Source organism: Ascochyta rabiei, chromosome 14 (assembly GCF_004011695.2).
Source record: "Ascochyta rabiei chromosome 14, complete sequence".
NCBI classification, from domain to species: domain Eukaryota; kingdom Fungi; phylum Ascomycota; class Dothideomycetes; order Pleosporales; family Didymellaceae; genus Ascochyta; species Ascochyta rabiei.
Genome location: NC_082418.1, coordinates 252584 through 277734, shown reverse-complemented (window position 1 = coordinate 277734; position 25151 = coordinate 252584). Strand labels below are relative to the sequence as shown.

General features: G+C 57.4%; 8 protein-coding genes across 9 annotated transcripts, besides 23 other annotated features; 4 read left to right on the top strand and 4 right to left on the bottom strand.

Annotated features, from left to right (window-relative positions):
* Positions 1–622: 622 nt before the first annotated feature.
* Positions 623–659: a tandem repeat.
* A 17-nt stretch (positions 660–676) lies between these two features.
* Positions 677–2270, top strand: EKO05_0008037 (uncharacterized protein; the record flags this gene model as incomplete). The annotated part of the gene is made up of 2 exons (XM_038941274.1): positions 677–1782; positions 1841–2270. 2 exons carry the CDS (start codon positions 677–679, stop codon positions 2268–2270), a joined length of 1536 nt encoding a protein of 511 aa, XP_038796509.1.
* Positions 1952–1985: a tandem repeat.
* A 213-nt stretch (positions 2271–2483) lies between the features above and the next one.
* Positions 2484–2686: a dispersed repeat.
* A 126-nt stretch (positions 2687–2812) lies between these two features.
* Positions 2813–3225: a mobile genetic element.
* A 656-nt stretch (positions 3226–3881) lies between these two features.
* Positions 3882–3915: a tandem repeat.
* A 111-nt stretch (positions 3916–4026) lies between these two features.
* Positions 4027–4058: a tandem repeat.
* Positions 4059–4263: 205 nt separating this feature from the next.
* EKO05_0008036 (RNA helicase) lies at positions 4264–6792 on the bottom strand (the record flags this gene model as incomplete). The annotated part of the gene is made up of 4 exons (XM_038941336.1): positions 4264–5186; positions 5237–5320; positions 5485–6096; positions 6246–6792. The coding sequence occupies 4 exons, from the start codon at positions 6790–6792 to the stop codon at positions 4264–4266; spliced, it is 2166 nt and encodes a 721-aa protein (XP_038796508.1).
* Positions 5356–5400: a tandem repeat.
* Positions 6577–6593: a tandem repeat.
* A 171-nt stretch (positions 6793–6963) lies between the features above and the next one.
* Positions 6964–7020: a tandem repeat.
* A 1003-nt stretch (positions 7021–8023) lies between these two features.
* EKO05_0008035 (RNA helicase) lies at positions 8024–10356 on the bottom strand (the record flags this gene model as incomplete). The annotated part of the gene is made up of 4 exons (XM_038941384.1): positions 8024–8526; positions 8669–8676; positions 8731–10083; positions 10133–10356. 4 exons carry the CDS (start codon positions 10354–10356, stop codon positions 8024–8026), a joined length of 2088 nt encoding a protein of 695 aa, XP_038796507.1.
* Positions 8060–8098: a tandem repeat.
* Positions 10024–10053: a tandem repeat.
* Positions 10144–10188: a tandem repeat.
* Positions 10357–11127: 771 nt separating the features above from the next.
* Positions 11128–12352, bottom strand: EKO05_0008034 (Peptidylprolyl isomerase; the record flags this gene model as incomplete). The annotated part of the gene is made up of 5 exons (XM_038941451.1): positions 11128–11402; positions 11478–11663; positions 11716–11846; positions 11897–12075; positions 12242–12352. 5 exons carry the CDS (start codon positions 12350–12352, stop codon positions 11128–11130), a joined length of 882 nt encoding a protein of 293 aa, XP_038796506.1.
* A 251-nt stretch (positions 12353–12603) lies between these two features.
* On the top strand, positions 12604–13087 carry EKO05_0008033 (uncharacterized protein; the record flags this gene model as incomplete). Of its 2 annotated transcripts, XM_038941304.1 has the most annotated exons (3): positions 12604–12606; positions 12654–12698; positions 12758–13087. In XM_038941304.1, 3 exons carry the CDS (start codon positions 12604–12606, stop codon positions 13085–13087), a joined length of 378 nt encoding a protein of 125 aa, XP_038796505.1. The 2 variants fall into 2 exon arrangements, with proteins under 2 accessions (XP_038796505.1, XP_059493168.1); XM_059637185.1 differs by having other exon boundaries at positions 12604–13087.
* Positions 13088–14762: 1675 nt separating this feature from the next.
* Positions 14763–14788: a tandem repeat.
* Positions 14789–14850: 62 nt separating this feature from the next.
* Positions 14851–14922: a tandem repeat.
* A 464-nt stretch (positions 14923–15386) lies between these two features.
* EKO05_0008032 (Rho GTPase activating protein) lies at positions 15387–20199 on the top strand (the record flags this gene model as incomplete). Its single annotated transcript, XM_038941228.1, has 2 exons — positions 15387–19338; positions 19385–20199. The coding sequence occupies 2 exons, from the start codon at positions 15387–15389 to the stop codon at positions 20197–20199; spliced, it is 4767 nt and encodes a 1588-aa protein (XP_038796504.1).
* Positions 16962–16997: a tandem repeat.
* Positions 19831–19859: a tandem repeat.
* Positions 19869–19894: a tandem repeat.
* A 771-nt stretch (positions 20200–20970) lies between the features above and the next one.
* On the top strand, positions 20971–22519 carry EKO05_0008031 (DNA polymerase delta small subunit Cdc1; the record flags this gene model as incomplete). Its single annotated transcript, XM_038941383.1, has 2 exons — positions 20971–21002; positions 21061–22519. The coding sequence occupies 2 exons, from the start codon at positions 20971–20973 to the stop codon at positions 22517–22519; spliced, it is 1491 nt and encodes a 496-aa protein (XP_038796503.1).
* A 323-nt stretch (positions 22520–22842) lies between these two features.
* Positions 22843–22891: a tandem repeat.
* A 174-nt stretch (positions 22892–23065) lies between these two features.
* Positions 23066–23114: a tandem repeat.
* A 163-nt stretch (positions 23115–23277) lies between these two features.
* Positions 23278–23331: a tandem repeat.
* A 376-nt stretch (positions 23332–23707) lies between these two features.
* Positions 23708–23733: a tandem repeat.
* Positions 23734–23903: 170 nt separating this feature from the next.
* Positions 23904–23936: a tandem repeat.
* Positions 23937–24156: 220 nt separating this feature from the next.
* EKO05_0008030 (uncharacterized protein) lies at positions 24157–24393 on the bottom strand (the record flags this gene model as incomplete). The annotated part of the gene is made up of 1 exon (XM_038946432.1): positions 24157–24393. The coding sequence occupies one exon, from the start codon at positions 24391–24393 to the stop codon at positions 24157–24159; it is 237 nt and encodes a 78-aa protein (XP_038796502.1).
* A 14-nt stretch (positions 24394–24407) lies between these two features.
* Positions 24408–24432: a tandem repeat.
* Between the last annotated feature and the right edge of the window lie 719 nt (positions 24433–25151).

Here is a 25151-nt window from a genome sequence, read left to right as displayed (position 1 = left end):
ATCACTTCTGTCATTCTGGTCTCCAATGGTCCAGACCTCACTAGTGTGCGCCTCCGCTCAATCACAATCCATCTGCACCACACCAATGAACATGCACCAAACTCTCTTAGCATCTTTCCATCCATCTTAGCACACCCTAGACTCCAACGCCCACATTGCCTAGCTCGCCCCGGATCTGCGCCAAGTACGTACGTTCCCGGTCTATCACGAAGATCGGAGACTCAGCCGCCAGGTTGCAGGGTCTAGATCTTTTTGCTGTCGTTCTTGAGAAGTCTTGGAACTTCTACCAAGACCCATCGACTTCTATCGTCCATTACCAAAACCGGACAATCCGATTCCATAGACCCGGGCGCACATCTCGCATGCAGTTAGTCACTTCATGCTTGTCGCTGAACGCCGGGGGGAGGGGCAAAGTCTGGGGTAGACTATGTTGGGGTAGACTATGTGGGCGTCGGAACGGATCTGGGGTAATGAAAGCTGGGGTAGAGTGATGGGTCTGGGTATATGAGGTCTGTCTTGCTCGTCTTTGCTCGTGTTCGATATCTCTTCTGTCCTCTTTCGCTAGGATCAGTCGACCTCAATCACTCCATCCACCCTATCCTATACACCCTATCCACCTCAACACCTCATCTACCCCATCTCATCTCATTCTTCTAATCGGAACATCTACATCACGATGTCTCTCTCTGAAGAGAAGGGTGGCGTCGCCGAGATCGAGCGCATTGATTCGGCGGAGTCGAAGCGCAACAATGACCTTATCAACACATTCACTCCCGAGGAGCAGAAGAAGATCATCCGCAAGGTCGACATGCGCTTGATCCCCGTTCTTGGCTGCATGTACTGTGTGTCCTTGATGGATAGGACCAACTTGGGTGTTGCCATGGTTGCTGGTATGGGAACCGACCTCAAGCTCACTGGCGAGCGCTACAGCATCGTTGTCTTGCTCTTCTTCATCACATACGTCGCGCTGCAGCCCCCTGCCACCGTCGTCCTGCGCAAGCTCGGTCCTCGCATCTTCCTTCCATCCATCGTCGTCATCTGGGGAGCAGTCATGATTGGCTTCGGTTTCGTCAAGGAGTGGCACACTCTCATCCCTCTCCGTCTCCTGCTCGGTATCTTTGAGGCTGGCTTTTTCCCTTCCAGCGTCTACTTACTTTCATCTTGGTACGAGCGCTTCGAGCTTCAGAAGCGCAACACTCTTTTCTTCCTCATTGGCATGCTGTCATCGGCCTTCTCTGGAATTCTCGGATATCTGTTCTCCCTCCTCCAGGGCCACGGTATCCAGGCCGCTCCATGGCTCGGTGTCCACTACGGACCCACCAAGGCTAAGCCTACCACTCCTGTATCCTTCGGCCCTGGTCTCAGTGGTTGGCGCTGGATCTTCATCCTTCAGGGTGTACTTACTGTTGTCATCGGCTTCGTCGGCTGGTATTTCATCGTCGACTTCCCGGAGCTTGCCAACAAGCCTGGCATGGGCAAGAAGTTCCTTAACCAGTCGGAAGTCGACTTCATCGTCGCTCGGATTGAGAGAGATCGTCACGATGCGCTTCCTGAAGAATTCAACATCGGAAAGTACCTCAAGAACGCTCTCGATCTCAAGATCTGGGGCTTCGCCGCCATTTTCATGCTCACCACCACCATCACCTACGCCATCGCCTACTTCCTTCCCATCATTCTGAAAGACGGCATGGGCTTTAACACCGCTGCTTCCAACTGCCTCATCGCACCTCCTTATGTCTTTGCCGGCTTTGTCATGATGGGCTTTGCTTATCTCGGCGACAAGTACGTATTCCACTCTATATCATCATTCAAAGAACTACCACTGACTCTGATCCTCTAGATACAGGATCCGCTCCGTCTGGGTCATCGTCAACGGCGTCATGGCTCTCATCGGCCTGCCAATGATCGGCTTCTCCAGCAACGTCGGCGTCCGCTATACCGGTGTCTTCCTCGCCACCGCCGCTGCCAACGCCAACGTTCCCGCCGTCCTGACATGGCAGGCGAACAACATCCGCGGCCAGTGGAAGCGTGCTCTCTGTTCTGCCACCCTTGTCGGCGCCGGTGGCATCGGCGGAATCATCGGCGGTACCGTCTTCCGGACTCAGGACAAGCCCAATTACGTTCCCGGCATCACTGCCTGCATGATCGCTGCTGGTCTTATTGTCGTCATCGCTCTGCTCATGAACCTCAAGTTCTGGCGGGCCAATAAGCGCGCTGATGCTGGTGGCAAGATCATCGAGGGTCTAGAGGGCTTTAGGTACACTTTGTAGCCTATTGGTGCGATAGTTGGTAGTGTTAGCTATCCAACGCGGCTCTCCGCTACGAATATCATGTCTGTTCAAACAAAGCTGCATTGGCATCGGACCTCTCATCGTGATGCCTCCATCAACGTCAGATTGTCGCGTACAACTGCTGCTCAACTGTACCGGTATGCACCCACCCAGTTCTGGAACAAGAACACATCACCAGCAGATTCTAAGCAAAACCTGCTCGTAGATGTCACAACATACTGGTCGGTTCCATCTGGCGTGGCCGATTCCTCTCGAACAGACCTTGCCTGTTGCTGGCTGGCAGGGCGCTAGGACCTATCGTCTGCGCCCTTCAGCAGCGCCCTGTCTGCTGTACTACTGACTCAGCATCCAAATCCAGAAGTTGACTGAATCGCTACATTTGCACTTGTCGAGTCCTCCGAGCGAACACGAAGACCGCTTTCACAGCATGTCGAACCGCCGCTAACCTCCCCACCGCACAAACTTTGATAGCCTTGCGATGTAAGCTAGTTTTACGTTTAACGTATTCTATCAGTAGGTACGTAAGCTGGCCACGTCAGTGAGCCGGCCACTCTAAAACACAGCAAAATCTCAACTTTCTGCACCTTACTATCTTAACAAGTACCTAGTAGAATTCTATAAAAATTTAAATGCTATACTGAATCTATACAAATACTCTATGTTTGAATTTATAGAGCTGTAGCTATACTATAGCATTAGACACTTAACAACGCATAGACATTTTATGTTTTTTCTTAATAACTTTCTTAATAAAAGAGTCTATATTCTACAAGTCTGAAAACAGAGTATTTGTATAGATTCAGTATAGTATTTAAATTTTTATAGAATTCTACTAGGTACTTGTTAAGATAGTAAGGTGCAGAAAGGTGAGATTTTGCTGTGTTTTAGAGTGGCCAGCTCACTGATGTGGCCAGCTTACTGATAGAATACGTTATATTGTACTGTCGCTTTTATCAGCGGCTAAGTGATTACGAGACTGCAGCCGTCGCCTCCAACCAAGCGCGCTCAGCAAAGACCGAAAAGCGGATTGAAACCCCAACTACAGCTTCATCGTAGACCATATAGGCGACAATAACCGCCGGCGATCAAAACTGCTAGCGAGGCTCCCACACCGCAGAGAGGAGCGTCGATGCGATCCAGTGAGGACGAGAAACCAACGCAAAGGACCAACGCTTGCGAATTCCCCAGACCGGTCTGAATGCAAGTCTTCCAAACGTCTAACCGTGGGCAGCGTAGTGTGGCGAAGTCGGGTGTGAGATAACGCCGCTGCAGCCCAGCGAGGCTCAGACCGCGCCGCGCCTCGATCGAGGGAAATCAAGGGAATCAAGGATTTCCACGAGACCATCAGCGTCGTTGTTCGTCTCGGTTTCGCACTTGCTCGAGAGAAGACGGGGATCTGGGTCGGGGTTGAATGTTGTCGGAATCAATCACGCCAGAGGGCGCGTCGTCGCACGTTCCATGCACATCCACGAGAAGAGACTCAACGCGCCTTACCGCCGCGCCGTTGGCGCTCTCGAGTCCCCACGATGGAGACGACACTACAGCCGAGACGAACCCCACGTTTCCCAACACCCATGTAAATCACCAAAGAGAAGAAGAAGAAGAAGAAGAAGAAGAAGAAGAAAAAAAGCGCTACGAATCATCATGGCGGAACGATGTAAACCGCAGTTGACGGGACAGTCAAGGTTAAGGACAAGGACTAGTCTATGATTCGAATTCGAGGTAGTTTTGAAAAAAGAAGAAGAAGAAGAAGAAGACGAAGAAGAAAAGCCAGGTATCTTTACCCACATACGCCAGGCGCGCCAGCTTGCCGCTGGCTAACATGGTTCGTTGGACCGATGCTAGAGCAACACTGCAACAGAGTGATACATGACAAGCATACGTGTAGTAGAATCAGACCTCAGAAGCGCGAGCTCTTAAACGCCTACAACTCCCTTGTCGAACAGGAGAATGAGTGAAGAAAGATGTACATTCAGACACCCACTCTCGATAACGGTGGTAGCGTGCTTGTGTCGTACCTCTCCATGTCCTCATCTTCGTCGTCCGAGTCCATGTCCTCTCTCCGCTCCATCTCTTCAACGTCAGCCATATCTTCATCGTCGTCGTCGCTTCTGTCCTCCATCTCTTCCGCGTATCGCTGACCCCTTGTCCTGGAGTTGCTCCCGCTCTTGCCGTTCTCCCAGCGATCAAGGCGGCGCAGAGCTCTACCCAGCATCTTGGCACGGTAGTAGCTTTCCTCGCCGTGATCGTTGACTTCGCCGCCAAAGTCCAAGGGTACAAGACCAGCAGGCATGGGTGGGGGTGTCTTCGTACCCACTTCCATGTCCTGAGGGTGCTGACCTGGGGTGGGGCTCTCTTCGTCGGTGTCGTAGCCATCCGCCATGCCCTTACAGCGGATCCAGGAGCGCATGAAAGGATTAGCTTTGCGTCGACGCCTCGCAGCAGCCTTGTATTCGACACGCAGCCCACGGTCGAGAATCACATCGACACGTCGCCGGCGGTACTGTTCGACAGCTAATTGGTGTTGTGTCAGGGGTCGCGTGCGCTTGTGTGCTGGATCTGAGCCGTTCAGAGGCAAATAGAAGCCGTGAGGCCCAGAGAAGGTAGGTGCGTTGCCAGAAGGTGATTGGCCATCCTGGGAAGCGTTTGCATCGAGCTTCGAGCGAAAGCTGCGTGGCCCTCCAGTGCCAGGTTTGCTACGGGACCAGTTGCCACGGCTAGTACCTTTGCTCGGAGCCGGGGTGGACATGGGTGCATCGTCGTTGAGGAGCGTGTTGATTCGCATGTTTGGTGTAGCTTTTGCAGGCGGTGATGCTGAGCGTGTCCTGTCGGTATCTGAAGGGTAGTCTCGCTCCAAGGCCGCCTTTCCTATTTTCCCACGACCTTTGACAGACCCTATCATGTCAGTGTTGTTATAAGGAGGGGAGTGTCGAGCAATGGCATACCGTTTGGTGTGGATTGCCGGTCTCTGCCAGGTGTCGAGGCGCCGTCGTCCGCAACCACGGAGAACACAGGGTTCTGATTGAACACTGAAAGACAGTCAGTGTTTGTTACGCGTTTGACGAAAAAAAAAAAAAACGAAGAAAAAAAAAAAAAAAAAAAAAAAAAATGCAGCAAAGGATGTGTTTCACCAAAGTCCTCGATCGCAGAACTGCGAGAGGTCCAGTATGGGTGGGACCAGGCTCCCACTTACCCTTCTTGTTTGTGCGCTTTGGTCCTGTTACGACAGGAGCCATGTCACTCGCCAGGATGGCTATTCTTTCCTTGCGCTTGATCTCGCCAAAGTTCTTCTCGTCCGTGGTATCGACGTTCTCTGCCGTTTCCTGCTCAGGAGTCAGAAAATCAAATGCGGGGCACTTGATCGGGAAGTCGGCCGTGGCTGGATCGTCGGCTGGACCGTATTGTCCGGGCCCAAAGGGATTCTCGTCTGCAGCTTTCTTGGAGAAGTCGCTCTCCAGGTACCACCACATGAGCCACAGGAAGGCGGTGGCTCTGCTTCTGCTGCTGAGATTGGATCGCATGACGAGATCAAAGAAATCGCGTGGGGGGAAGAAGTGCAGTTCTGAGATCTTGGGCGCGTATTGGGAAAGGACGAAGATCAGGTTGACGGGGTTGGTTCGCGGCACGGGCGCCGACATGATCTCGTCAATGGTGCTGGGCTGCTCCTGGTCCTCGGTGGCGCCTTTGAGGATCGACTTCAATCGCGGCGCATCCTGCAGCTGCTTGTAGGCGTTTGGGTCTTGGTGGGCTTGGAGGGAGGGGATCGAGTGGTAGGTGCGCAGCTGTGCGCGCATCTCGGGGAAGACTGGGGCAGGTTAGCGGGCAAGAGCGGCGGGCAGGTTAGCGGGCAGGAGCGGCGGGCAGGTTAGCGGGCAGGAGCGGCGGGCAGGTTAGCGGGCAGGAGCGGCGGGCAGGTTAGCGGGCAGGAGCGGCGGGCAGGCACGCGTATCTTACAGTTGAGGGTGGTGTTCATGCGCCCCACGTTGACCAGCAGGCACACCATGGCCATGTTGATGGCGGCCGGGCGCTCTGTCAGCAGCTTGTCCTTGAGGATCTTGCTGCACTTGCTGCTCTTGGCCATGGCATCGAGGTAGATGTCGGCAAACGTGTGGCCGCCCGTCTTGTCCGACTGCTTGGTGAAGGCGGGCGTGTCGTCTTCGAAGACCAGCTTGAGGAAGTCGTACTGGATGTCCTTGCGCCACAGGGGGATGCCGTCGTCCTTCTTCAGATGCTTGATCTTGTTGCCGCTGTAGACCGAGGACACGCTGCCGTTCGCATTGCGGCGCGTCGTCGTCGTCGTCGCTGTGTAGTGCGGCGGGGCCTCTGGGTCCGTGGCTGTCTTGGAGCCGTCCTGCGACTGCGCTGCCGTCTCGCTGTCATCGGGCCCGGGGGTGTTGGCCAGCGACGGCGAGGGCCCTGTGTCGTCCATGCTGGGGTCTGCGGCGAGGATGTGTCGCAAGCTGTTCCTGGAGTCGGGCTCTGGCGGCGCGCCCGGTTCCATGGTTGTGGTCGTGCAAACTCTCCAAAGGGGCAAGGACGAGTCGCGTCGCAGGTTGCAGCTGCCCGGCGCTCAATCACACGTGTCCGAGTGGATCAATGCGAATCGTAGGGCCATGGGCCGGGATCGTTGAGGAGGAGCCTTGGAACGCGGATACGAGCCAAAGCTTCTTGCGCTAGGAGCTAGGAGCTAAGAGCTGAGAGCTAGGAGCTAAGAGCCAGGAGCTGGGAGATGCCTTGAGATGCCTTGAGTAAGCCGAGCACTTGCGGGACCATCACGAACGCCTCACGTGCCTCTCCTCCACCTAGGACACGAGGCCTGGGGGTTTCTGGGACGCGCTCAGCAGCTATACACGTGATGCCTTCTCCAGTCGTCTTGGTTGACGCCGCTGCACACTCCGAGATGAGACTCCGAGATGGAGGTTGCCAAATCACCAACAAGGCAGAGACGAACGTATAATACGTTGAACAATCACATGCATTCACGGGCCAAAGCAGTCTCAGCCCGTGGTGGCTATCTAGCTACTCATCCGCTCGAAACTCTGCTTTCACATGATTCCCTTGCCCAAGTCATGACCGTCACCACAGATCCAGGGGTATTTCCTTCGCTCAAGCCTTCGTTGGTAAAGGCCCATTGGAAAAAAAAAGTGCTTGACCCTTGACAACGCCATCTATGTGCGAGACTAACAAGCAAAACTTTTTCATCGTCATGACATGTCGCGTCTGGCCCTCCATCCTGGGGGCGCTGCGACGGGAGACAACGAAGAAGTGTCGCCGTAGGGTACGACCAGGGAAAGGAATCGCTTTTCCGTAAGAAATGACAAAACAAGCCGCCGGCAGGGAATATCCGGAAAACGAGATCTATAGCTCCCCAAGCAGCATGCTTTGCGAGAAGAGCGAAGACATGAAATGTTCGTAATGCATTGCCTTCAAAGGCAAGGCAGATGGCTCTGCCATCTATGCTCGAGCTCGACGCACTGTCGTCGAAGGGTATCGTAATGCAGCGAAGCTCGAAAATAGGCAGATCCGCAGTAAACACTCGCTGTCTATATGCTGATCGGGGTAGGAGATTCCGGAATCCGTGTCGTTGCGCAAGGACCAACAAGGAGTCGCGGGGAGATGCTCGAAACAAATAGAAAATCAAAGAGACAGGCCGCCTAACGTGGTGGCACGACGCTCCAGGCCGTCATCTGCGGTCCTAGATAGGCATCGTCGTGCGGCACGGAGTGGCAGATTTACCACCAAGAGTTGCCGCCAGGGCCTGAGGGGTTGCCGTAGCCACCACCGCCGAAGCCGCCGCCGCTACCGCCCATGGGGGGTGGGGGACCGCCGTAGCTAGGAGCACCGCCGTAGCCGCCACCGAAGCCACCCTGCTGAGGAGGACCTCCCCAGTTGCCAGCGCCGCCGCCGAAGCCACCACCAGCACCACCGCCCATGCGACGAACGTCACGGGTAGCAGCGTTGCCACGGCCACGACCGCCACCACGACCACCACGGCCGCCGCCACCACCGAAGCCGGAGCCCTCACGGGCGATGGACTCGAGGAACTGGGGGACCTCCTGGTTGGCCTCCTTGAGCAGGTCGATGAGATCACGGACAACACCACGGTTGCCGCGGTTGAAGAAAGCGGTGGCGATACCCGTGTTTCCGGCACGACCAGTACGACCAATGCGATGGACGTAGTCGTCAATGTCAGTAGGGAGATCGTAGTTGACCACGTGAGTGACGTTTGTGATGTCTATTCGAGGTCAGTAACGTGTACAAGAAGATGTAAGAGCGATGAAGAGGGGTGCGGTGGAGGAACGCAGAAGACAACAGAGCGTGGAGGCACTCGATAAGGAGACCGAAGAAACAGGGACGAGGGACGGAGGGTTACTGACCAAGACCACTGCAAGACGTTAGTAAGATGCCATCATGAATGCTGCTCGAGGATTGAACTTACCGGGCGGCTACAGCAGTAGCAACGAGGATGGGGCAACGTCCAGATCGGAACATCTCCAGAGCCTTCTCACGCTCGCGCTGAGTGCGGTCGCCGTGAATGGATGTGGCAGGGAAACCCTGGTTGATCAGGAAGTCGGAGAGCGAGTCGGCCATGCGCTTGGTCTCAACGAAGATCAGGGACAGACCAGCACCGTGGGTGTGGAGGATGTCCAGCAAGACAGAGCGCTTGTCGGCGTCTTCGACGTACTCAATCTTCTGGGTGATGTTCTCAGATGTTGAACCGACACGACCAACCGAAAGGAAAATGTAGTCCTTCAGGAAATCGCGGGCAAGCATCTGGATGTCGCGGGGGAAGGTAGCCGAAAACATGAGAGTCTGGCGGCCAGCTGTGGGAGGCATGTCCTCGCCCTCGACAATGCGGCGAATCTGAGGCTCGAAACCCATGTCCAGCATGCGATCAGCCTCGTCGAGAACAAGGTACTTGATGTTCTGAAGAGAGATGCGGCCGCGCTCGATCAAATCGACGAGACGACCAGGGGTGGCAACGAGCAAATCGCAACCACGCTCGATCTGGCGAAGCTGGGAGCCGATGTCGGCACCGCCGTAGACAACGCAAGGACGAACCCAAGAGCGGTAGGCAAACTTGCGGGCCTCTTCGAAGATCTGGGACACCAGCTCACGGGTGGGAGCCAGAATTAACGAGGTGGGGTAGGCCTTGCGCTGGCGACCGTAGCCGTAACCGCCATTCTGCGCAGCAGGGGCTGCGACGGGGCCAGTCTTGAAGGCCTGGGCGAGAATGGGGAACAGGAAACCACCCGTCTTACCAGAACCAGTCTGGGCACAAGCCATCAAGTCACGACCACCCATGACGATGGGAATGGAGTACTTCTGGACAGGGGTGGGGACCTTGTAGCCGGAGAGCTCGATGTTGCTCAACAGGTGCTCGTCGAGAGGGGGGTTCGTGAATCGAGTGACAGGCTCGGGGACACCCTGGCCAGAGGCCTCGACGGGGATGTCGTCGTACTTCTCGAAGTTGATGCCGGTCTGCTGCTTCGAGGGGTCGTTGGGTACACCGTAGAGCTCACGCTCGACACGGGGGTTGGAGGGGCCAGGAATGTGCTTGCCATCCTTCCACTGTCCGTCACCAGAGCCGCGGGGAGCACCACCGCCGCCTCCACCTGGTTTGCCGTAAGCATTTGGGTCGAACTTGCTGGGTTGGTTGGCACCCCAGCTGGCGTCGTTGGGGGCATCTCTACCTTGTCGGGGAGTGAAGTTGGGGGCGCTTGCCCAGTTACCGCCGCCGCCGCCTGCGGCGCCGCCGCCGTTCATAGGAGGGGGGCCACCGTAGCCGCGACTGATGTTTGTTAGCAAGAAGACTTTCCTCGAAAGACGTGTCGACATACCCGCCCTGCTGAGGGCCAGGAGCCCAGGCGTTGCCGCCAGGGCCAGGACCGGGGCCGCCGTTCATGGGAGGAGGGCCGTCCATAGGAGGGGGACCGCCGCCAGGACGACCGCGGAGGTGAGGAGGGATGTAGGCAGAGCGCTCCTGGTGGCCGAAGCCGTTTTGCTGAGGAGCGTGCTGGGAGTCGTTGAGGTTGAGACGACCCATGTCGAGTTGTTCAGCCATGATGGATGGAGTGGGGTAGTCGTTTGTCGGACTCGGTGTCGTGAAGGGTCGCAGGATACGACGTGTGTGTGACTTTTCGACTGGCTCGAAGTGACAAACAAAAAATGCGATGAGCGTCTAGATGACGACCGTGTAGATTCGTAGGCAGAAACGCGCCTGAAACTCGCTGAGCAGGAACGAGGTAACGCCTCAGTCCTGAAAAACGAGAATGAAAGGAGAGTGAAGACCAAAAGAGGGACTTCACAGAAACCGTGTTGTTGAAATCGTGCAATACACGCAAGGTTGTAGTTTGTAGAGGGTTGGGGAAGGAGGGACGACGACGGCCTTTGAGAAATTTGAAAGCCCTGAACAGAGGCGGTTGCGCTAAGCCCGCTAGAGCGCTCGCCTCTCACAAGTGGCGACGCGGTGAAAATGGGCGGTGAACGTCACAGTCGGGCACGCTGCGTCACTGGCCGTTCGACGGGTCGCCCTGGCTTGCGGCGAAGGATAACGTTGCGTGTAGAATTCATTATCGCAGCGCCGACAGGCTGGCGTGGCCGGCCTCACCTGCGCTCGCGCTGGTCCCTGGTTGCGTACTCGCACAGGGCAAGTTGGCCAGATCTACGCTACTGTCCCCAGCAAGCACGTGCCTGTCGTTGCAGTCGAGTCCGCCTCTGAAGTCGTCGCCGCCATGTGAACAATGCAGCGGGACGGCTTTGGTGTCAAAGGACAGCACTGACAGTGCGCTCAAGCATACTGTAACGAACGCACTTTCATTTCGGCATATCTCATCTAAGCCATGCTCTTCTGCTTAAAGCCACCGGAGCTGCTTGCTCCTCCACGCGAGCGTAAAAAAAGAACGCAAACAGCGACAATCGCGCCAACGAAGAAAAGCTTCTGGCCCCAAGAAAGTCCGTCCTCCATGAGCGCGGAGCCAGGAATGGAGGGGATGGGGACCTTGCTGCCCTGGCTGGTGGCAGGGGTAGTTGCGACATCAACAGCGCTGGTGGTCTGGTCGGTGGTGACGTCTAGTTCGGTGCCATCATCGCCTGCGACGCCGTACAAATCTTGAACGCGGAAATATCAGCAGCTCTCCTGCATGTTGCCAGCTACAGCGCTGGCTTAGAGTTCCGCGTGAATACCTTCCGCTGGCACCTCGAGCTCTCCGCTCTTGGCGATCTTGACCGTCTTGACGGGCTTATCGCCAGACCCCTTGGGCACGTTCTCGATCTTGTCGACGACGTCGTATCCGTCGAGAACCTCGCCGAAGACGACGTGGCGGCCATCGAGCCAGCTGGTAATGACGGTGGTGATGAAGAACTGGGAGCCTGGAGAATGTCAGCGCGTGATTGCGCATGTTGGGATGTGCATGCGACCTACCGTTGGTGTCCTTGCCGCTGTTGGCCATGCTCAAGAGACCCTTGCGGGTGTGCTTGAGCTTGAAGTTCTCATCGGGGAACTTGGCGCCGTAGATCGACTTGCCACCGGTGCCGTCGCCCTTGGTAAAGTCTCTTCAGATGGTGTCAGCTGGGGCTGGCCGAGTGTGCTGTGATCAACGTACCCTCCCTGAATCATGAACTGGTTGATGACGCGGTGGAAGGTGGAACCCTCGTAGCCGAAGCCCTTCTCGCCGGTGGCAAGGGCACGGAAGTTCTCAGCGGTCTTGGGGACGGTCTTGCCGTAGAGACCGATGGTGATGCGGCCGAGTTCCTCATCGCCGTGGGTGATGTCGAAGTAGACCTACTCATGTCAGCTTGCCGTTGCCCAACGGCCTGAAGCCATGTTGGAGAAAGCGAATCGGAGCACGGTAGCCAGCACGGTGCAGTTTGTCTTGCCAATTGAGCTGCAGAGAGCGCCGTGGAAACATTGCCCTTCTCGCAACAGAGAAAGGGAGGGTAGTGCCTACCTTGTGGGTGATCTTGGGTCCCTTGGTCGCCTCAGCGGTCTGGGCGAAGAAGACAAAGGTGACGGAGAGGATCAGGAGCACAGAGACAGCGAACTTGTGCAGGGAAATCATGATGCCGGTTTGTGCCTCGTCTGCAGGGAGAGGAGGTAGCGGGGTTAAGTAGGTGTCGAGTCCGTGGAACGAGGGAGGCGCCCTCTTTGTTTCCGAGACGTGGTCCTTGGCCGTCTAGCGTGAAACCACGTCGGGGCGGTCGCACGTTAGCCGGCGTGCGGCCGGCAACATTCGAGATTCGCGATCCTCGCGCAGGTACCGTTACAGATCTTCAACACCACGCACGCAGCTGCCTGAGGACTGTCGGCGACATGGTAAGCGTGCCATTGGGGGAATGGGTGGATGCGCTGACGGTGTCTAGGTGTTTATCAACGGTTTCAGCTTCACGGAGGCGTCGCTCGTCAAAGTATGTGCACCAGCTCCGTCCACCGCATCGAGCGGATCGCGCATCTAACGCGCCTGCAGCGCTCGCTCGAGAGTTTCTTCGGCATCGGCCCCAAGGTGTCGCAGAAGATCATGGCCAAATTCCACATCCAGCCCTGGGCCAAGGTCGGCTCGCTGAAGAACGCGACCGTCATGGATCTCACCGCCGAACTGTCGACCATGAAGATTGAAAACGACGCGCGGCGAGAAGTGCAAGAGAACATACGCAGGCTGAAGGACATGGGTACCTACAGGGGACGACGGCACGCTATGGGTCTGCCTGTGCGCGGACAGAGGACAAGAACACAGATCGAGACGGCGAGAAGGTTGAACAAGATGGAGCGAGGAGGCTCTGGGCGAGTGCAGATGTAGATGTAACGAGGCGGGACGTGTACCTGTATAACACTGTACGTGGGGCATGGAATGGCGTCAACGACACAAATCAACAGCACTGCTTTACGAACACGGCAAGATGGACCAACACGAGCACGTTCTCGACGACTGCAAGAGTTGGCTCGGCAGTCATTCACGAGTGAGGCAGGAAGCTCTACCTCTTGAAATGAGTCCGCATTGTGCGATACCGGTATTGATGTTTGGCTTCACAGTGCAAGTGTGACTATTGAGCAAGCCAGAGCCGTTCGCCCGTTCGATCCATGCGTGCTCCCAAAGAAAGCTTTGCGTCGAATGTACACACTCGTGGGCGATGCTTCTCGTGCCATGACGATGCGCAAGTCACCCCATATCACACGGCGAGCTTGTGCATGATATCGACTACCTGTCCAGACCGCGGCGAGAGCGCAAGCCATGGTATGGTAGACGTGCTTGGGCTGAAGAAGACGGTCCTGTCGAAGTGCAATCTTTTTGAGAGTCCCTTCCATGACGCTGCTGCCTTGTTCACCAAGTGCTAGAGGCTTTTAGAGTGATGACAAGGACTCTGCAAATTTGGCACGAATGGGTCAAGGCTTGTCGTGTCTTGACGGGTGGAGTAATCTGCATGGGAATTGAGTACTTTGTTTGTTTGTTTCCAAAGACTGTGGCTGTTTGCCGGCTTTGCGCTAGCCGTGTCACGTGTGGAGAGGGTAAGCAGGGTGGTATGTGTGGAGAGGGTGAGTAGGGTGTCATGTGTGGAGAGGGTGAGTAGGGTGTCATGTGTGGAGAGGGTAAGTAGGGTGTCACGTGTAGACAAGGTACATAGGGTGGCATGTGTGGAGAGGGTGAGTAGGGTGTCACGTGTAGACAAGGTACATAGGGTGGCATGTGTGGAGAGGGTGAGTAGGGTGTCATGTGTAGAGAGGGTAAGTAGGGTGTCACGTGTAGACAAGGTACATAGGGTGGCATGTGTGGAGAGGGTGAGTAGGGTGTCATGTGTAGACAAGGTACATAGGGTGTCCTGTCTGGAGAAGATAAGTAGGGTGTCCTGTCTGAAGAAGATAAGTAGGGTGTCCTGTCTGAAGAAGATAAGTAGGGTGTCCTGTCTGGAGAAGATCAACAGGGTTCGAAGTGTGTGCTGGGTTGATGGCGAACGGTGTGCGTGTGGAGAGGTTTGTCAGCAGCTGAGGTGCGCTCTTGGTGTGCAGGCGGCCGTTGGGAAGGCACAGCAGCACAGCAGCATGGGGTGTGGTTCGGGATTCGGGAAGGGATCGACGGGTGCGGGGTCCGCTGAATCCTTCGTTCCTTGTTCATCTCGGGGTTGCAAGCTTGAAGGTCTTGGCGGTGCAGGCAGGACTTCCGAGTGCTTGTCGTGGGCGGTGGGCTAGCAGCTTCGTCGAGACGGTCCAGTCAGTCCGCGTGTCGAAGGCTCGGGCTGCAGCCAACAGGTGACTTGCAGCAGGGAGCGCGGCTTGGCAGCTAGCGATGGCGGGCACACGAAAGGCCGCACATGCAGGCTGGTGGGCTACGCTGTAGCTGCCGTGCTGTGTTGCTGGCCACGGGGCCAATCAGGAGACAGCGAGCGCACCTGGACCGCGAGACGACGGTCCAGGGTCGACTCGTTTCATCTCAGCTATGCACGCGGGCAGTCGTCGAGATAGCGCACCTACAGGACTGTGAGGCAGAGGCAGAGGCAGAGGCAGACAGAGTATGCAGGAACGCACTGCTCGTCTGGCCGGGTTTGATAGTGCATGTGCCTGTGCCTGTGCGTGTGCCTGCGTGTGCCTGCGTGTGCCTGCGTGTGCCTGCGTGTGCCTGCGTGTGCCTGCGTGTGCCTGTGCGGGCAGAGAGGGCGTCGTCCAGGGTTGGACGAAGGAAATTCGGAATGGACTGCGCACACCCTGCTCCTGGGCGCGTAGACGGGCGAATCAAGCGCGAGGCTCGGGCACCTGACGCTGCATCCCGAAATCTCGACGACGCTGCGGGCGCACGTCTTGTCCGCTGCAGGGCGGCCACGACTCGCCGTCTCCAGTCAGGCCAGTCAGGCCAGTCAGTGCTGACGAGCGTGGCCGGCGACGACGAGTGCAAACCCTGACGGCAGCCCTGCCTGCAACCCCAACAACTCACCTGTTGGACTGCTGGCCTGCTGGCCTGCTCGACACGCGCCCTCCAGCCAGAGACGCAAAGAGTCGGGGGTCTCAGCACCGGCTCCACTGCTGCTGCACGCTCGACGTTGGGCATAGGGCTCACCCTGGTCCCGCGCTGCTAGCCTCGTTTGAACGCCTGCGCCTGCGCCTGCGCGATGCTGAGGACCGACGCTGCCATGCTCCAGCACGCGCAGCAGACGCAGCCCACTGCTTTCCTCGCCCACCCCTCGCCCTCGCCCTCGCTCGCCGCCTCGATCCGCAGCCTTCGCTCGCCACCTGCGCGCGCACCCCCGACCGCCCGCACGCCCACCGCCGCCGCCGCCGCCAGCCACGACGACGACGAGCGCAGGCGTCGCAAGCCGCCCCCGAGTCCGCTGCAGCACACGGCGGGCAGCCCTCGTTCGCCCACCACGCCAACGCCCGCCAACGCGCCCGCCAACGCGCCCTATCGCGACGAGCCACGCAGCCCGCGCGAGCACCTCGACGCCCTCCTGCTGCTCGACCACACCACCGCTGCTGCCACGCCCTCTGCCCTCCCGACCCTGATCGACCGCCCTCCACGAGCCCTTGGGCATGCCAACAGCGCCGTCTCGCCAGCCATGCCTCCCCCGTCACGGCCCTTCCGCCCCGAGACGAAGCCCAGACCCTCCCCGCGCAATCCCTCGATCGACTCGGCCGCCTCGTCCGCCACCTCGACTGCCTCCGCAGCCCCGCGACCACCCCCCGGCCACTCGTCCCGCCCCTCGCAGGATGTCTCCACCGCCAACCCCCCAGACATGGCCGCCCTCATCGCCGCCGCCGGCTCGCCTGAGGCCGCCCTGCTAGCCATGTGGAAGGAGAAGCAGAGCCAGGCTAGCCACAACCAGCAGCTCTGGCGCCTGGTCGAGAAGCAGCGTGCCATGGTCATTGGCCTGCAAAAGGACCTCGAGCGTGCGCTGCGGGACAAGGACCGCTACCGCAAGAAGATGAAGGAATCCGCCGACCAGGCCCTGCCAGCGCCTGGCGCACTGCAGAGGGCCGACACGTTCGATTCCCTCGTGGCACGCGAACACAGCCAATCACCCGCTCCCAGCGACAGACACGACGAGCTGCCTGCCAGTCACGACGAGCCGCCTGCCAGACACGACGAGCCACCTGCCAGACACGACGAGCCGCCTGCCAGACACGACGAGCCGCCTGCCAGACACGACGAGCCGCCTGCCAGACACGACGAGCCGCCTGCCAGACACGACGAGCCGCCTGCCAGACACGACGAGCCAGCGCCGGTCGAGCACAGCGCCGCACTTCAGACACAGGCGCAGTTTGCGACGCAGCTGTATCCAGAGTCTCAGCTGGCCACCTCGCCCGCCCATTCCTCGGTCGCGTCGCCTACCGCATCGAGCATCAACTCGGCCATCAACTCGCCCACCGACTATTCCGTCAAACCGCTGGCCCTTGGCAGCAAAGCGCTCGGTCTGGACGCCGTCATGCACGAGAACACACTCGGCTCGCAGCGCACCCAACACACTCCACGGCCTGCGACCCCACCACAGCCTGACAGGGCTACATCGTCTGCGTCCACTGCCCAGCCACAGCTTGCAGTGACGCAGGCAACACCAGAGCTTCGCAGCGACGGCTTCAGCTCGCCTCCACGAAAGCCTGCGCAACCCCTGCGCAAAGCCCCGCCTGCCCCTCTGAACCTGTCTAAGCCGGTGACGACCAGCGCACACCTGCACCAAGCGACCAACCAAGACGACCATGACGACGACGACGACGACTACGATGACACCCTGGAGGTGGACGAGATTCCCATTGTCGCAGATCGGGGAAGAAGGAAGACACGCGAGGACGATGACCGTGCACGCGAAGCCGTGACAATCAAAGACGAAGAAGCTAGGAGCAAGTCGGCGAAGAAGAAGAGTGAAAGCAAGGGCAAGTCCAGATCGACGCCCGTGGAAGCGTCGGGAGAGAACCCAGTACCTCAAATGGTGGTTGCATCGCCGCAGTCGCCTCGCCAGTTCAACCCTCTCCAGGCCGGCCTGCCACTGTCACCACGTCACCCGCCACCCGGGTCTCTGAACGCCATGCTTAGTCCTGCAACGTCAGAAAGCTCCATCATGGCAAACAGAAGTGTTGGCTCCTTTGCCTCGCCGCTGTTGAGCCCAGGTCTACCGACAAGCCCCCGTCCTGGAGACAGGCCTCCCGGTTCGCCGTTACCAAGATTTCCCAAGCAGTCGATAACATCCCCACCCATGTCACCCACCGACATCCCACCGCCGGCGCCGTCGACCCTCCAACAATCGGGCCCGCCTCCACCGCACACCCCTCAATCCTACCAGTCGCCTCCCGGAGCACAAGCCGAGAGACCTGCGCAGTCGAAGAGGAGTCCAGATCTGTTGACGGTGCCCAATGCGCAGCCAAGCCCCGACTCAACATCAAGCAGCCCGACCCTGAACGAGATACCGGATGCCGAGCACGTATACCGTGGGCTTGTCTCCGAACAGTACCCGGGACTGTTGCTCCCCCCAAACGCACTGCCTTCGATCGAGGCCAAGGTGTTTTCGTCGCGTCTCCGCCCCTCCCGTCTGAGCATCCTAGCTCCCAGACCACAGGAGGAAGACCCCGTTTTCATTCTCGCCATCTACGCACGATCAAACAACAAGCAGCTGTGGCGTCTAGAGAAGAACATCGCCTCGCTTCCGGCGCTAGACGCGCAGCTAAGATCCTTGTCTGACTTTCAGGCCAGGCTTCCCGACCGCATTCTGTTCAGCGGTCATGCTCCAGCCAAGATCGATGCGCGTAGAATTGCCCTGAACCAATACTTTGATATCATGCTAGAGACGCCCATGAGCGAAGAGGCTGCCTTGATGGTCTGTGACTTCTTCTCCACTGACGTGATCGGGGCGCAGACCGGCGACAGACTGACGCCCGAGCCAACTCTAGCTCCCGCCGTCTCTGTGCCACGTACCAAAGGAAACAAAGAAGGCTATCTTACCAAGCGGGGTAAGAACTTTGGCGGCTGGAAAGCCCGATACTTTGTCCTGCAAGGGCCCGAGTTTAGGTACTACGAAGTCGAGGGCGGCGCCCACATGGGGACCATCAAGTTGCTCAACGCTCAGATTGGAAAGCAGTCACAGCAACAGTCTAACCAGTCCCCGCAACGGCGAGAGGACGGCGAGGACAACCAATACCGGCACGCCTTTTTGATACTGGAGCCGAAGCGGAAAGACTCGGCAAGCCTGGTACGACACGTCCTCTGCGCCGAGAACGATGAGGAACGAGATGCTTGGGTCGATGCGCTCCTGCAGCACGTAGACTACCACGACGAGACCTCACCCGTCGAGGCCAAGCCGGCCGTGCCACAGCGCCTTCAAAAGCCACCCCCGAAAGCTCCCGATCGCTCACTGAGCCGTGACAGCCCAGACGTTGACCAACAAAACGACAGACTGCAGAGCCTCAGCTACGATGACACCGTGGCAGCCGAGGCTCCCGTGCGCGGCCCCAATCACCGAGACGCAATGGGCGGTAAACCGTCGAGAGGATCTCCTAAGAACTCGTCCTTCTCTCAGGACAGTATGGGCCATTTCCCTGCCATCTCGGCTCCCAGCAACGCCACTCCAATACAGAACGCAGAGAATTGGGGGAACAAGGCTGTAGCTGGCCCTACGGCCGCCAGGGACAAGAAGCGTAGCATATTTGGCTTCCGAGGGCGCGGTGGCTCCTCCGATCTCGCGCCCATACAAGTCAGCAGCACACCGTCGCAAGCTGTCTCAGGATCTCGGGGACTGCCACCGAATCGCAACATTTTCGGCATGACATTGCAAGAAGCCGTGGAGTTTTCGCGGCCTCTTGGCCTTGGCCCACAGCTACCGACCGTCGTCTTCCGCTGCTTGGAGTATCTCCAAGAAAAAAAAGCCATCAAGGAGGAGGGCATCTTCAGGCTCAGCGGCTCCAACATCGTCATCAAGGGCCTGCGCGACAGGTTCAACCACGAAGGCGACATCCCGCTCGTGGAAGGGCCCTACACTGATGTACATGCTGTCGCTTCTCTTCTCAAGCTGTACCTGCGAGAGTTGCCGGCTTCCATCTTGACTCGAGAGCTTCACCTCGACTTTCTCAAGGTTCTCGGTAAGTTGTAGATTGATGTGTTTGTTGCACAAGCTAACGCCTGCAGACATGGACGAGCGCAGCAAGAAAATCCAGACGTTTAACGTTTTGGTGCACAAGCTTCCGGTGGCCAACTTCGAGCTGCTGCGTCACCTGTCGTCCTTTCTCATCGAGGTTGTGGACAACGCTGCGACGAACAAGATGACTGTCCGGAATGTTGGCATCGTGTTCGCACCTACCTTGAACATTCCGGCCCCGCTTATCGCCTTCTTCTTGACCGACCACGTGGATATCTTCGGCTCGCCTCTGGATGAAGCGAGCTCTCCTATCCACGAGATCCGCGCCAATGCGACCTCTCTGGGAGATGACGCTATCCGTTCCCCGCGTCGGCAGATGTTCTCCGATTTACCCACGCCGGCCTACAACGAGACCAGCTTTCCGCAGCGCTTTGATAAACGACCGTCTCAGTTCCAGGACAGCTCTGCTCCTTCCTACCCAGCACCTCCCCCTTCACAGCAGCAGCAGCAGCAGCAGCAGCAGCACCGGTACCCGCAGCAGCACCATCAGCAGCAGGAGCGTGGCCGCAACGGCGGCTATGACTCTGGGTTCATTCCCATGCAACCTAGTTACGATGCTTCCCAGTATGAGCAAGCCTACCTTGGCGGTGAAGGATACGGTAGTCTCAACAGTGCTGTTCAGGGCAACTCCCGAGAGCAACGACAGCGTCGACGTGAGAGCGGCATGCTGCTCATGAACATGAACGGGAGCGTGGGCGGTCAACGAAAAGGGTCGAACGGGTCCAGCGGATCCAGCAACCAACGAGTCCGGGAAGAGCCTCGCGCCAATCCGCTCACGGTGCGCGAAGGGATGGCGTTTGACTAATGGACGCACGACACGATGTATTACGTTTTGTCTAATTTCTGAAACCTAATTTCGAGGACCCAGGGCTGGATCTGTGGGCTCAGGCATTCGCCATTGTTATCCGCCTTGCCCATTGGACATGAGCAAGCGAAGACCGATCCATGCTCATCCTCATCATTATCTGGCGTTATTGGGACATGGCGCTTTAGCGTGCTGTCATACTCACTTCGCATACCCGCTTGCTAGCCGCAGGCACTTTTGTTTACCCTTTTTTCTTTCCTGGATGTAGGCTAGTGTTTGGCTTTGGCCTCTCAGCCGATCCGGGCAGCTCGAGTCTGGCTGAGTTTTTGCTTGGATGCTCGGCGCGTGTTGGTGGAATACACGAGGAATATGTTGGGCTCGATGGTGGAATACACGAAGAATGGATTGGGCTTGATGGTGTTGGGACTCGTATCGACTTGTAGCATAGGAAGCCGCATGAGATGGCTCGTTTGATTTGGAATACTGCTATGATTTCTCCCAGCGCGTCCCCTCGTACACGAGTGTTTGTTTGCTGGAAACCCAGATGGACAGAGTGAAGTCGGCGCCTTACACAGCCCGTTCCGGATAGCGTGACGCGACGTGCCAACGACGCGACTTGCTCCCCGCGTCGCCCAAACACGTGCCCACTCCCCTGCCCACTCCTCTGCCCACTCCTCTGCCCACTCCTCTGCCCACTCCTCTGCCCACTCCTCTGCCCACTCCCCTGCCCACTCCTCTGCCCACTCCCCTGCCCACCCCCTCTCCCACACCATGGACGGCAACATGCTAAGAGGCGCGCCCTTGTAGGCTCTGCCCAAGCCCGCCAATCACGCCAACGGCCAGCTGACAAAAAGACGACAGCGGGGATGCCCCTTCGACACCCAGTCGGCGCGAGTCCCAGTACAAGCCGCTGCACACCTTCGACCTCCCCAAGGGCACGGAGAAGAACTACGCTCACCAGTTCGCCGACATGTACTTCCTGCGGCTGGCGCGGCTGAGGAAGGCGGTCAAGACAAAGGCACACGACGCGTGGGACGAGTTTGAGCTGGGGGGCGACAAGCCCGCGTTTGTCCAGCGCGTGCTCGACGTGCGGCAGGGCGAGCTGTGCTGGATCGTCGGCACCGTCTACATGGAGATGGCGCTGAAGCCCAACGTGCTGGACGACATCTCCAAGGAGCACTGGATCGCCGCCCCGCCGCCCCGCGAGACGTACGTGTCCGGCGCCCAGGACGAGATGATGCTGGAGGACGAGTCGGGACGTCTGCGCGTCACCGGCGAGAGCCTGACGTCGACGTACGTCACCGGCTGCGTGTTGGCAGCGCTCGGCACAGAGCAGGCAGACGGCACCTTCCACGTCATTGCGACCCAGTACGCCGACCTGCCACGCCAGCCCCGGCGCTGGGAACGCGACGATGCGGCCCTGGCGCTTGCGAAGAAACAAACACCCAACCGCGCGGCCCCGGCGCGACTGGCCATTGTCTCGGGCCTGCACATCACCGGCGCAGACGACGACGAGCTGGCGCTCAACCTGCTGCTCGAGTACCTCGCCGGCGAAGCGACAGGGCCGCCCACACAGGCCGCCGCGAGCACGATATCGCGCCTCGTCATAGCCGGCGATTCGCTCTCACACGCAAGCCCCATCCTCTCGCGAGACGACTTTGCCGAGAAGAAGAGCAAGAAGCACGCCTACGGCTACGACGCCTCGTCCTACAACGCCTCGCCCGCCGAACGACTGGACGAGCTCCTCTCCGACCTCCTGCCCTCTCTCCCCATCACCCTCCTGCCCGGCGCAAACGACCCTGCCAACGTCGCACTGCCCCAGCAGCCCCTCCACCCGGCCCTCTTCCCCAAGAGCAGGCTCTACGCCGAGCCCCCGGCCAAAACGAACGAGACCATACACGGCCTCGACACGGTCACCAACCCGTGGCAGGGCGACGTGGAAGGCTACCGCGTGCTGGGCACCGGCGGCCAGACGGTCGCCGACCTGCTGAAATACGTCGACGACGTCAACGCGCTGGACGTCATGGAGATGATGCTCCGCTGGCGTTGCATTGCGCCCACCGCCCCGGACACGCTGTGGTGCTACCCCTTCCAAGACGACGACCCGCTGCTCGTCAACGACTGCCCACACGTCTACTTCGCCGGGTGCCAGGACCAGTTCGGAAAAAAGGTCATCGAGGGCCCCGATGGTCAACAAGTGCTGCTCATCAGCGTGCCGCGCTTCCGGGAGACCGGGCAGCTGGTGCTGCTGGACCTCGAGACCAGCGAGGTGGAGCTTGTCGAGATTGGCGTCGTGCAGCCTGAGTCGCACGTAACATGACGTGATAGCTTTGCATCCCTCTCTCTATTCAGTGCTAGTCGTGTACATTTATCTGATACCCATGCCCAGCTACCTAACAATACTGTACTATACCACACTATACTATAACACTATAAGACACTATATAATTTTCTAGCATACCACACTTCTAGAGACTAGGTAGCAAGTACTGCTAGACCTTAAGACTAGTAAGGTAGAGCTTGTTAAGATTAGCGTTGTGCAGCCTAAGTTGCACGTAACATAACATAATAGCTTTGCATTCCTCTCTCTATTTAGTGCTAGTTGTGTACATTAATCTAATACCTATGCCTAGCTACCTAATAATACATACTGTACTATACTACACTATATAATTTACTAGCATACTACACTTCTAGAGACTAGGAAGCTAGTGCTGCTAGACCTTAAGACTAGCAAGGTAGAGCTTATAGATTAGCGTTGTGCAGCCTAAGTTATACGTAACATAATATAATAGCTTTACATTCCTCTCTCTATTTAATGCTAGTTGTGTACATTAATCTAATACCTATACCTAGCTACCTAATAATACATACTATACTATAAGACACTATATAATTTACTAGCATACTACACTTCTAGAGACTAGGTAGCTAGTACTGCTAGACCTTAAGACTAGCAAGGTAGAGCTTGTTAAGATTAGCGTTGTGCAGCCTAAGTTACACGTAACATAACGTAACGTATTTGTCTCTATTTAGTGCTAGTTGTGTATATTTATCTAATACATATACCTAGCTACCTAATAATATATACTATACTATACTAAAACAGTATAAGAAATAATATACTACTAAAACTTTAACTAGCAAGGTAAAGAGTAGCGTTATATAGCCTAATTATATACAACACAATATAACAGTATACACCACAACAGTAAAGTATTCCTCTCTATCTAGTGCCAGTTGTGTACATCATTTGCTACCTATACCGAGCCTGCGGAATAATACTATGCAATGCCACACCACAAGACGTTGAACCAGCACCGCAAGCGTACAAGGCGTGGTGTATTGCGAGATCTATCGACGGGCGGAAAAGCTGCCTGGTGTCGGCTGATGCAGTGATGTGGCTTGTTGGATCTATGGTGGATGGGTCGTGGGACTTGTGTTGTTAGGTGGATGGTGGTGGGATTCTTGCTGCTAACTGCTGACTGCTGACTGCTGGGGTGGAAGGGAGAGAGAGAGAGAGAGAGAGAGAGAAAGCTGCACGACAAATAGGTAAAGTGATAGTGAAGCGTGATATTAATTGTTTTTCTATTGATTTGTTGTTTTTGCTGCTTTCCCTCGCGCATCAGATGATTGTGGATGCACGACCATCTCGCCTGACAAGGTCTGAATGACTGTCTGTGTCTTGTTTGTGTGGGGTTTGTAATGCAATGCAAATGCAAATGCCAATGCCAATGGGCTGTGCTATGCCGCGCGCTGATTCGATACCGAACGGGCAGGGTCCCGAGTACGCCGATTAAGATAGAAATTCCCGAGGTTCAAAGATCCACAAAGGCCAAGGTATATATTCAAAGACGAAAGGTGTGTCGAATAGTGTGGGTTTGAAAGAGCGCCAAATGGCGTGTGCATACAAGCGGTCCTCGGCTCAGAGGCTCAGAGCCAAAGAAAGGAGGTCGTTTACAACATCAGCGCGACGCCGCCGGCGACAATCAGCCCCAGCGCTGAGCCCGTCAGCTGGCTCGCGCCGCCCGTAAAGGGCGTAGTGCTGCCGGTCGGCTTGGGCGTGCTGCCGCCGGTGCCGCTGGGCTGCACGGAGACGGCGCCTGTGCCCGAGGCAGAGGTGGATGTGCTGTTGGCGGCGTACTGGGCCGAGGCGGTGGCAGCGAGGGCAGCGAGGACGATGGAGAACTGCATTTTGATATGTGTGGTGGTTGGTTGGTTGGTTGGTTGGTTTGAGGTGGTGGTATTAGACTATGTTGTAGAGAGAATTGGAGCGAGGGGATGGATTGATTGTTTGCGTTGGGTGATGAGATCAACAAGAACGGTGGGACGACAGCAGTGTCTTATATCTCTCATCTCGCCTTCGGTCCATCCGTCCATCTCCTGAGCCCGCTCCCCTCCCAACAAACAAGCCAGTCCCTTAGCAACCCAGTCCCGTTACAACCCCGTCCCACAGCACAAGCATACGTACGCCGCCGGGGCTCTCCCAGCCATGACCAACCTCCGCCCCCCGTCGCCATGTCGTGTGCATCCACACAAAATCCAGGCTCCCAGCTGCAAGGAACCCGCTTCCCAGCCGTGCGCAGGGGTGACCCAACCACGCGAGCTGTCAACGCCTGCATCCGCGGCTGTGATTGGCAGACGCTTGGCAGACAGGCCAGCCTCCGAGTATTTTTAGCCCGCGCCCAGCCACAGCCACGCAGTTGCTTAGTGCCGTTGCGGCTCTGCTGCGCACTTCGCCTCCACGAGAGCAAAACCGCTTACGCCACGCCATCGGAAATCCCGCACCGCTTGTTCTACCGATAGCACGATTCAGAACCTGCTAGCACGTTTCCCCAAGCAAAGCCTGCACGCTGGTGCAGCGCGTCGTCACACGCGTGTAGTCGTCTGGAGCCCGCGCTAGCGCCTCCTCGACGTGCTGGGCAGGGCCTGGTGCAGGCTGAACGGTCGCG